General features: G+C 40.0%; 1 protein-coding gene across 1 annotated transcript in view; it reads right to left on the bottom strand.

Annotated features, from left to right (window-relative positions):
- Window positions 1-3,905: 3,905 nt before the first annotated feature.
- Window positions 3,906-11,129, bottom strand: part of Oprk1 (opioid receptor kappa 1) — a 26,607-nt gene continuing 19,383 nt past the window's right edge. Inside the window, exons 3-4 of the mRNA XM_008844425.2 lie at window positions 9,988-10,340; window positions 3,906-4,931 (exon numbers count right to left, since the gene is read on the bottom strand). Coding sequence (XP_008842647.1) covers window positions 4,396-4,931; window positions 9,988-10,340 — 889 coding nt within the window. The 3' untranslated portion in view covers window positions 3,906-4,395. The remainder of the gene's footprint in view (window positions 4,932-9,987; window positions 10,341-11,129) is intronic.

The following is an 11,129-nucleotide window of genomic DNA, read 5'->3' as shown; positions in this document are numbered from 1 at the left end:
TTTCTGCTTTTACCTGCAAATTGTTTTTCTCAAGACACTAATTTTAGGGCTTGGTGTGTAGCTAAGTTGGTTGAATGCTTGCCTAGCGTGCTGGAAGTCCTGGGTTCAGTTCCCAGCACCCCATGAAACTGGGAATGTTGGCACAAGTCTGTAATCTCAGGAGGTAGAAAGACAGGGAATCAGAAGGGCAAGGGCATCCTCAGCTACAAAGGGAGTTCAAGGTCATCCTCAGCTACAAAGGGAGTTCAAGGTCATCCTCGGCTACAAAGGGAATTCAAGGCCAGCCTCAGCTACAAAGGGAGTTCAAGGCCAGCCTTAGCTACAAAGGGAGTTCAAGGTCATCCTCAGCTACAAAGGGAATTCAAGGCCAGCCTCAGTTGCATGAAATTCTGTCTCAAAAATTGCTAATTTTGAAATTTGATTTTTTGCTTGTGTGACCAAGTATCATGATGTTAAGAAGCAGTTTGCAGAGGTGATGTGTTATGCCAACAGCCAGACAGGAGACTGAACACATTTTCATGCTGAATTTGACGTGAGATATTTTTGCCAGAATGCTTGATTTTTGGATTTTGCATGTTTTCATACTGAAAGAATGGATTTTCATTGGAAGAACAGGTTTAACATTAATTATGAGGTCCTGAGCATTACTAATAAGACAGGGAGTATTTTCCTAAGCAGATATAGGAATTAAGGATTATTATTTAGAATGCTACATGTTTTCTTTTGATCCGTTAGTCATCTGCCACTTTATGGTGGGTAGGAAATGAAAGTGACATGTACAGTTTTGAGAAACAGTTAACCTTGCTCTTGATAACATACCGTGTCACTGAAGAGTAAATGATTCACCAGCAGACTACTGCAATTCCTATCAGGTATACTTTTGGTTTTATTGCAAGATATACAATAATATATACAATGCATAATTATCCTCTAAGGAATGATATGAATAATATACATTGTAGTAAATAATACATGAATATACTTTTTTTTAAAGAGAAGACAGTGGTCTTGGCCCAAGCCAATTTATACCCTTCTGGGTGGGTATTTCATATTGATGCTGAATCATCCAAACCACTCTCGCTTGGAAAGTAAATCTTGATGAATGGACACACAACCTTGTCACAGCTTTTAAAGTGTTTTCTTTTAAAATCAGACAATATATTCCTCTCACTTTATGTCCCAGTATCAAATAGAACACCTACAAATTGTTGGATAAAAGTTGAACAATTACTAATTCGCTACTATATCAATTACAAAATGAAACCACTTTCTCAAAAAAAAAATCCTTGATTTCTTTCTAAATGATTCCCCACTCACAAAAAACGTTGCCATAGAGTGGGCAGATGGAGCCGCCATGGACAGTCTCAAGGTTAGGGGCCTGCTGTTCTGGTCTCACAGACAAAGCACACACGGGCTTGTTTGCCTGATGGGAGCTCAGGAACCTCAGGAGAAGGGAGCCACCTGAAACTTAGAAAAGAGTGTTGTTCGCGATGATCAAAAACAGCAGTGTGGTCACCGTGTTGCAGCAGCACACACATGCACATTTGTGAAATGCTCTATACCTCCCCACACACACCTTTAGACTTTAACAATGAAGCACATTTGTATAAATGGTATTTTTCTTACTCTGTGTGATTCTCTTCATCATTCTTTAAAGCAGTGCCCTAAAGTGACTGGCATCTATGCTTCTCTTCCAATCTGGTAGTCACCTAAGTACACTTGGCAAGGCTACTTATCTCCTTCCTTGGGATACAAACTTACATATTAATGGATTCAGGAAAGGCAGGTAAAGGTTCAGACCTTGATAATGGCAATCAATTCCAGGAGAGCATATGGAATGCTAATTTAAAAAGAGTCTTAATCCCAGCACTCGGGAGGCAGAGGCAGGTGGCTCTCTGTGAGCTCAAGGCCAGCCTGGTCTATATAATGAGTTCCAGGCCAGCTGGGGCTACAGGAGACCCTATCTCAAAAAGACCAAAAAAAAAAAGAGTCTTCTAAAATTCCATGCTGTGTTGGTGTGATATTGCCACTGTATTTTTTTCACCAGGATCTCCTGCATTTCACTATGCTATAGAATCTTTTCTGTACCTTCTTTCAGTAGGCCTCATTCTTGGAATTACACTACAAATATAGATGTTTGTCTTATATAATAGCCAAGATCTTTTTAAACTCTTGGGTTAATGTCAACCACAATTTAAGCCATTCTTGTGTACATTCAGTTTTAATAATACAAGGATGATCACTGTCTCTTAACAAGGTTGTTCCCTGGGCTAGTGGATGGCTCAGTGAATAAAGGCACATGCCCCAATGATGCAAGCCTGAAGAGCTGAGTTTGATACCCAGAACCTATGCAAAGGTAGAAGGAGAGAACAGATTCTACAAAGTTGTCCTCTGATGTCCACATGTGTGCCTTGACGTGTGCACATACACTATAAAGATAAATAGAACACTTTTACAGAGGCCCATGCCCACTCTCGGGCATGTACTCTTGTTCTCATTTCTTTTTTATATATCTCTCTCTCTCTCTCTCTCTCTCTCTCTCTCTCTCTCTCTCTCTCTCTCTCTCCCCCCTCTTTTAACATCCATGCTTAAATCTACATTAATTTTTAGAATAAATTCCAACTTTGCATCATAAGAAGACTTAAGGAGCATCTAGGCATTTCAGTGAAATTTAGGAAATATTAGAAAGAGCACTTCATTTTCATTAAGAAAAATCTCTGCCAAGTGACCTTATGCCCTTCTAGTAAGTGCCATAAAAATCTGGACTGGAGATAAGCTTGGTCATATTGAACCTCTGCAGCCACATATAAAACCTTCATGCAGGCTGGTGTCTCCAGAAATAGAAGCTCATGGTGAGCAGAAGTCAGACATAGCCATGTCTAAAGTTATCCAGGTCCACACATTAGATGTTCTATTGAATCCTGACAGGTGCTGCCCTCCCTAATAATGCACAACCTTAGAAATAGGTGTTATTTCTAAATTATCCTTTTCTTCTTCCAAGGCAAATTACAAAAGAATTACACCTGAAACCATGAGTTTTAAGGGAAAGAAAGGGGGAATTTATATATCATCTGGAAGTTTTAACAAAATTACCCTAAACGTGCTGCCCAGGACACTGTCCTCAGCAGGCATGCCCGTAGAGAACGCAGTGCCAGCTGTGCTCAGACACTGGTACAGGTACCATTTCCTTACTCAGCACACATTTAGAAACAATTCTACTTCCTGTGGGAAGTTACAAAATAGTATCTCAAGATTCACATCATCAAAACAGCTTCCCCTGCATGAATTGAGACTCTGGGAACAGCTATTTTATATATATATATATAAACAGATGCCATAGAAATCTAGATTATGCCAAAGCTATGCCTTCAAGTGAATCCAGAGTTTGTGGGTTTGTTGATAAGCAGTGTTAAAGGGGTAAACGATGTTGGGGGGATCCAGGAGAAATCACACCATGACTGATTCTTAGACCACAGTTTGTGTTACAGCAAAATGTCTCAACTTTAACTCTTCACACCTTGAGAGGAATCGCTAATGCACCTCTGAAGAGCTTCCTGGCTGGAAAGGAAGCCTATTCCTTATTTACACATAGATTATTATTTACCGATGGAACTATACACACATTGCGTGGTATTTGAGCTTCTTAATATCAGTGAAAGTGTGTTCTATCAGAAGATTATTTACTTGACTAGCATGCTAAAAATAGAAATCTTAAGTAGCAACTGCAGTTTTCAAGATATTCAACACTGCTTTCACATGTCTAAACAAGTTCACAAATACCGAGATGATACTCTATACTTTTGTAAGTGTCCAGCATCCCAGTTTTGAGCCCAGGTGCTGCATAAGCAGGATTTTTCTCCACACGACTGCAAGAAACACGTCCACCTTGCAGTAAGTGAGCTGGATACAAGCCTGGAAACAGTCTTACATTTTTACAGAGGTTGTTGCTGTTGGTGTTAAGCATACAGATCAAATGTCCAATAAGCTCTGGAACTAATGGTTTTGTTTTGCTTTGCTTTTTCCTTTTACTTTTTTCCAGAGCATTGGAACAATGTTGCATAGGATGGCCACAACAGATGGAGATTAAACTAAATCAAGGAAACCAGGGGAGGTTTCTCTCTGTTTGTCAGAGGGACCGAGATTAGATTGGCTCCTCTGGCCTAGAAAATAGGTACATTTGTGGCCAGGATGGTCTGGGCTCTGTCCTTCAGCCTTGCTGCCCCACACACTGGATCACTAATGCAGCCTGCATCTGTTGACTTCAAACCATGAAATTTCTCAGTTTATTAAATACCCCATCTTTCCATTTCAGACTGCAGTGGTAATCTGGGTTAAACCAAGATCATTGAACTCTTCTCGTCCCAGAGAACTGTAAGAAGACATCTCCACGACTAGTCATACTGGCTTATTCATCCCATCCGCATCCCTCATGTAAGTAGGATCTTGAACTGTATTTCTAACTCTGCTCTGAGTACTCTGTCGCTCCATCCTCATTTTAATAGGGAAGCAGAAGTCCCTAAAACACCGCTTGAAGTTCTCATCGAGAAAGGCGTAGAGAATGGGGTTCAGGCTGCTGTTGGTGTAACCCAAGGCAATGCAGAAGTAATAGCTGGAGAGGGCTGCTGTGCTCTGGGAGGTGCTACCCAAAGCCTCCACAAGGATGAAGATGTGAATGGGGGTCCAACAAATGATAAAGACTGCCACTACCACCAGTACCAGCCTGGTGATCCGGCGGAGGTTGCGATCCTTCTCCCGGGAGCCAGACAGGAGCCGGACACTCTTCAGGCGCAGGATCATCAGGGTGTAGCAGACGATGATGATGAGGACCGGGATCACAAAGGCGAAGACGAAGACGCAAATCTTCAAGAAGAGGTCCCACCAGGAGTAGTCATCATCTGGAAACTGCAAGGAGCACTCAATGACATCCATATCTGTAGGAGGTGACCGAAGACAAGAAAACCACAGTCCTGTTATTGTCAAAATTGTGACTGCACGCTATTGTGCGGAAAGTGCATCGAGAGAGAGAGAGAGAGAGAGAGAAAGAGAGCGCGAGAGAGAGCTTCCATTTGTTAACAAAATACACAATGTTGTATAGAGTACAAAGCTGGCTAGCAATATGATTGGTCCACTGAGAAAGCTGGTTTGATATTGTTAGCTTTCAGAAGAGCTAAACTTTGTTTATAATACATGCACATGTTTGTATTTCTGTATATTAGGCATTGTCCCACACCTGTGGCTCTGGCAAAATGAGTTAACACTTAAAAAGCAACTAATATCTATTTCTAAAAATGACTAAAATTTAAAAATCTATCCGTGGAATTTAGCAAATACTAATTTGTCTTTTAAATTAACTGTTTATATGGGTTCATAGAAATCGATAATGAAATCTGTTTAAATAAGACTCAAGTGTTGTGAATTAATGTTACCCCCCTGCTCGTTGTGATTAAAGATATTGTTGCAACATGAAGAAAATATTTAAAGGCAAATTAGAGCAAACAAAAAGAATAAGAAACTAAGTGTTTGCCTCTACTTTTCCTTAAGTGTCTATGTGAAATGATTTAAAATATCCTTTTTAAAAAGTTGGGGCTATGGGAGGGTGCCATATGGGAAGTGGGTGTACAGTTGAATAAGATGGTTTGGGATGTTCTGTGTGATACACACAGACACACAAAATCAACAAATTAAAATAAATGAATTATATTTGAGGAGGAAGCATAAAAATTTACATCATGTTAATTAGTAGAGGTGATAAACATTACCATTGAAATCTACCCAATGACTTTATAGACATACACAGGCACCAAGTATCCAAGTGCAACCGATTATGACTAGTAATAATCAGATGCATACAGATTAGAGATGCATGCACCAACATCTCAGTGTTATGAGCAAAAACAATGAGTCTTTCTGTGAAAAACAGTATATTTTAAAATGAAATGGAGATCTTTTTTAAAGGTTAAAAACTCATTCAATTTTATGTCTTGCAGGGCTTATACTGCATTCAATATTGTATCACTGTATTAATTCATACAGCAAACCTAAAAATTTTATAGCCACTTTTGAAAGAGATGTATCTTTGCTCTGGAAACTGTTAATGCGTATGTTAAAGCTGTAATGAAATGCTTCTGAAAAAAAGTCACCACCATTATCATAAAAAGAAAATATTGAAAACTTTGATGGTAGTATATTAGAAGAATCTGAGTTTGATACAACCGAGTCTGGTAAACATGTTTCTTGAGAGTGGGAAATAGTTTTAAGGAGTGGAGGGCATGCTTACTTTTGCAGCCCCCTTTCTTGTGGAACTTCTCAGCTTGGAAGTCACTTCAGAGACATTTAGCTAAAGGTTTCTTTGTTCCTCTCCCCTGAAACTTGTGCTCAATCTACACATTCTGCCCACTCTGTTTACTTCCTAGACAGATCCTCCAATCTATTACCTTTCCTAATATTTTTCTTTCTAGAATGTAAACAACTCTAGAGAAGGGATCCAGCCTTACTTATTCAATATTTGATCCCTGGCACTAGTGTGGTGCCTAGAACACATGCATAAAGAAAATAGATGGTTAAATCAATGTGTTAGCATATTCCATGTAGATATAAAACCCTTGAAAATATGTACTATTTACAGTAGTTAATATGGAACTGTCATTCACCAAACTGAGCAAAGGTGACACAGAGCTTATATAATTTGTATGTGTCATTTAACTTCAAGGATCAGCTTTTTCTTGAACAGTCATACAGGCAGTGGTAGCTTAATAAATATTTGATCAATAAGAAAAGTGATCAATGGCAGCTACTCTTACAAATCTGTCTGAAATAAACATCTGTTGAAAGCATAGGGGTACCCTCCAAAAATGTAAACTGACTAGATTTATACCATTAAAGAGAAGGTATCATGAAGAAATAGTAATCCTATCCATGATTGGTATCAAACATTCTATTTCTGATCAAAGAGGATCTATTGAGTGAATTATTTTTATAATTCCTTCATTTAAAAAAACTTGCCTTTCATCAACTACTACATGATTGTTCTTATATGTGGAATCTAGAAAAGTTGATCCTAGTGAAGTTAAAATACTGGTTATAGTCTTTGTTTTACCTTTTAGATTAATGCCATAAGTTCACAGTTCCCACAAGCACATATTCTAACATCTATGACCTCCATAATTAGAGTTAGATCCAACAGCCAAAGACTTTCTTCTGTGTTTTCTTTTTGGCTGAGAATATCTGATTTTGCTTGGAGCCACTGTGAATGATTCGTAGCTACTGTGATATTTGAATGAGCATGTCCCCCATAAACTCCAAGTATTGGAGCACTTGGTCAGCTGGTGGTGCTGTTATGGGAGGGTCATGGAGTCTCTAGGAGGTATGGCTTTGCTGGAGGAACCACATCACAGGGGTGGAGATTTGAGTGTTTACAGCCTTGCCCCACTTCCAATTTTGCTCTCTCTGCTTCCTCTGTATTTAAAAAAAGTGAGTGCTCTAGGCTTTCTGCTCCAGTCATCTCTGCTGTCATGCTTATCCATAACTCTGCAACTGTAAACCCAATAAACTCTTCTTTTTGTAAGCTCCTTGGTTATGGTATTTTCTCATAGCCATAGGAAAGTAACTAATATAGCTAATATAATAATGGAAATTGGCAGACTATAAATTATTAAATAAATAATGCACACATGTAAAGCATCTTATCAGATTCAATATTTTATAACCATCAGTAAAATTATTGCTGTATGCAAGAGGCCTCACGAATGAATGAGTATCTGATAGCTGCTGCTAAGTATATCAACAAGCCATAACCTTTGGGGATCAGGCTGTTGGGCGGTGATGCTAACATGCTGAAAAGTAATGCCAGGCAGCCCTGATGCAGTGGGGGAGATTACGTGAGTCTTAACCAGTAACGTGGGGCAGCACTCCAGAATGAATGCAGGTCGTGAAAATATAAACACAAGATCTGAATTAGAATTTTCTTAAAGCAAAAAGACAGCCTCTAATAATACTTTTAAATTTTTATCCCTTTTTTTTTTTTTTCTGTACATATTAACCTTTAGTGACATTGGTGCGTCTGGCCTTCCATCGCAGCTACACATTCACATTAGCAACATCTTCCTGGAAATACCACGTCTGTCTTCATTCCTTCTAGGATCTCATTTTCTGACAGATCAGAAGAAATGTAGTGGCTAAATCTCCAAGTGTAATATGGAATCTAGAAATCAGGGCCGTGTTTGCCTGGGAAATCTTGCCTGTCCCCTCTCATTGCTAGCCTGCTTCACACTGTCTACCTGCTGTGCAGGCTACATTGCTGCTAAATGGGACTCATGATGGTCTAACACTCAAGCCTCAGAAAAGTTCCTTGAAATTTACTTTTACTTAATGTAGCATGATGAAACAACTTCCTATATGTGATTAACTGCCTTTTACAATGCTTGTCTGGTAAATGAGCATTTGCTAAAACTTGCCAAGTGTAATAGCTTATCACTTGCTGTCACTATGCTGGGAATTCACCTCAGTGTTTCACAGGACAGCATCACCCTTCATTTGAAAGAAGGTTAAGCGTCATTATATATAATTTGAAAAGTTGTAGAGAATGCAACACCAAGAGTGACCCCTGATATAAGCTATTGAGTTTGAGTGACGACCTATTAATTCAGGCTTGGCTGTCACAAACGGTAGAGGTGTTGATAACGATGGCTGTGCATGTGTGGTCAGAGGAGATAAACTGAAACTCCCTTACTCTCCATTTCATTTTTCTGCGAAGCTAAAACTTCCCTGAAAGGAACTGTCCAAACTGAACACAAATAAGCTATGCACATACCACATTAGATAAGTAATGCTTTTAGCACCCGTCCTCTCTCTGTGGCCTGGGAAGACCTTGCTACACATATTCACGGAAATTGCAAAGCTCCCTAGTATGTAAGCTGGAGCTTTAGATAACATTTCTCAGTTCAAAGTGGTTGTTCAACTACCTTCCTCTAGGCAATTTCTGCTAAGTTCAAATATGTTTTCCATAGCTTCATTTTGAAGAAAAAGCAAAACTCTTGAGACAGTAGTTCTCACCTTGGGTGCAGGTCAGGCTCACCTCAGTCACTCTTCAGCTCAATTAAACCAACTCTCCAAGGTGAGACTCTTGGAGAGGCAGCAGTGTGTTCTAAAGTACCCAGAAAACTTCATTCCTCAGCCCAGTGTGAGAAATTAAGGGAAAGCATAATTATTCTGTTTGCAGACCTTTAGGTACCATCTTCCTGTGAACCTGATTGTGAACTGGGGGATGGCCTTGAAGAAGGAAGGGAAATGAACCAACACGTCTCTAATGATTTAGTCCCCTCTTAGCAAGAAAGAGGAGATAAGTGTGTCCTGGAATCACCAGGTTGCATTTTCAAAGCCCTCACACCCATGGTTCTTCCTTCACCCTCACCCTTCCAGATTCTTTCTTTTTATTCAGAAGTAAGAGGAATACGCAGAGTGTACTCTGATGGCAAGCAGAAGGCTGCATGCTCACGTGCCCGCTTCCTTTATTGTCCTAACTACCTTCTGAAATACTGTCAGGATCATTCATGACCACTTTTTGGCTGGTCTTCCACCTTGTTAGTTAAAGCACAAATGTCTGAGTTCTATTTCTCGACATGTGTTCTATACAATTATAATCTCAATTTTAGTCTCTCAAAATCTTCTGTGAACAAATAAGGGAAGAAGACAAAAGAATGGAAGCCAGGGCATACAGCAATCTCATCCTGAAATCTGTGCCCCCAGATTTAGCAAGCGCCTCCAGAATCAGAGGCCAGGGACATCCATGTTCTGCTGGGTGTCCCCCCACTTTGTGTTCAGAGCTAAAAGGAACACAAAATTATTTTTTAGTTTTCCATGGTTTTAGGCATTATATTTCTTTTTTTCTTTTTGATTTCCCACAGATATGCATTTTATTCATTTCTAAGGTAAAATTTATCTAATAAGTAGTTCTGTTTCTATAAGTGACATGAAAACAACGGCTCTTACCTTCCCTGACTTTGGTGCCTCCCAGGACTATTGCTGAAATGCCAACTGATGATGACAGGAGCCAAATACAGATATTGATGATCTTGGCCTTCAAAGGTGTACGGAAGTCCAAAGCCTTGACAGGATGGCACACAGCAATATAGCGGTCCACACTCATCATGGTCAAGGTGAATATGCTGGTGAACATGTTGTAGTAGTCAATGGAGATGACAATCTTGCACAGAACATCCCCAAACGGCCAGGAGTTCATCAGGTAGACAGTGCTCTGGAAGGGCATGGTGGTAGTAACCAAGGCATCTGCCAAAGCCAGGTTAAATATATAGATGTTGGTTGCCGTCTTCATCTTTGTGTATCTAAAAGATAAGCAATAGAATTTCCTTCCGGTTTTTCAGTTTAAATCCATGGAGTGAACGCTTGTGACTGCCACTGGGTTACTAATTTTGCTTATGCATTTACTTAGTCTTTTCTTTTTATAAATGTATTGAATTTTTTGTGTATTTCATGCATAAAATCAACTTTATGCCCCCTCCCCCCTTCCCCTTTGGCACCCTCCCACAGCCCCCCTGCCCCACTGGAGTTCATACACTCTGTCATTTGTATTGAGGCCTATTATGTAAAGTTACTGCCCCAAGATTTCCCTCAGTGCAAGCCCATCCACCAGGGTTTAGTCAGCCTATCTAGAGTCTCTCCCTTCAAGAAGATCAGCTCTTCCTCACCCAGCAATAATCAGCTGCCAATAATTCTTCGACTAACAGTGGGGTTTGCTGTTCATTTCCACAGTTCTGTGCTGGATTTTTGTCTGCCTAAGTTTGCATGGGTCTTGTACATGCTGACAGCATTGCTGTGGGTTTGTATGAGAAGGGTTCCAGGTGCCTGTAGGACTATTTCCATATGGTCAGGCACCTCCTCCCTGGCTATTACAATATTTCTGTCCCCTCTTCTGAAATGGTCTCTGAACCCCCAGGTGCGTGAACCTCAATATAGGAGTCCTATCCAAGGACTCACACTGTGCAGACTCTTACTTTCTGTATATTGGCCATTTGTGGCCTCTTGTGTTCCTGGCCCTCTGTTGTATGAGGGAGCATCATTGATGAGAACTGAAAGATGCATTAGTGTTCTCTTCATCCCTTGTTCTATGTTCC

The sequence above is a fragment of the Nannospalax galili genome, unplaced genomic scaffold, assembly GCF_000622305.1.
Source record: "Nannospalax galili isolate Female #2095 unplaced genomic scaffold, S.galili_v1.0 scaffold40, whole genome shotgun sequence".
Lineage (NCBI taxonomy): Eukaryota > Metazoa > Chordata > Mammalia > Rodentia > Spalacidae > Nannospalax > Nannospalax galili.
This window is presented reverse-complemented; position numbering and strand designations above follow the sequence as displayed.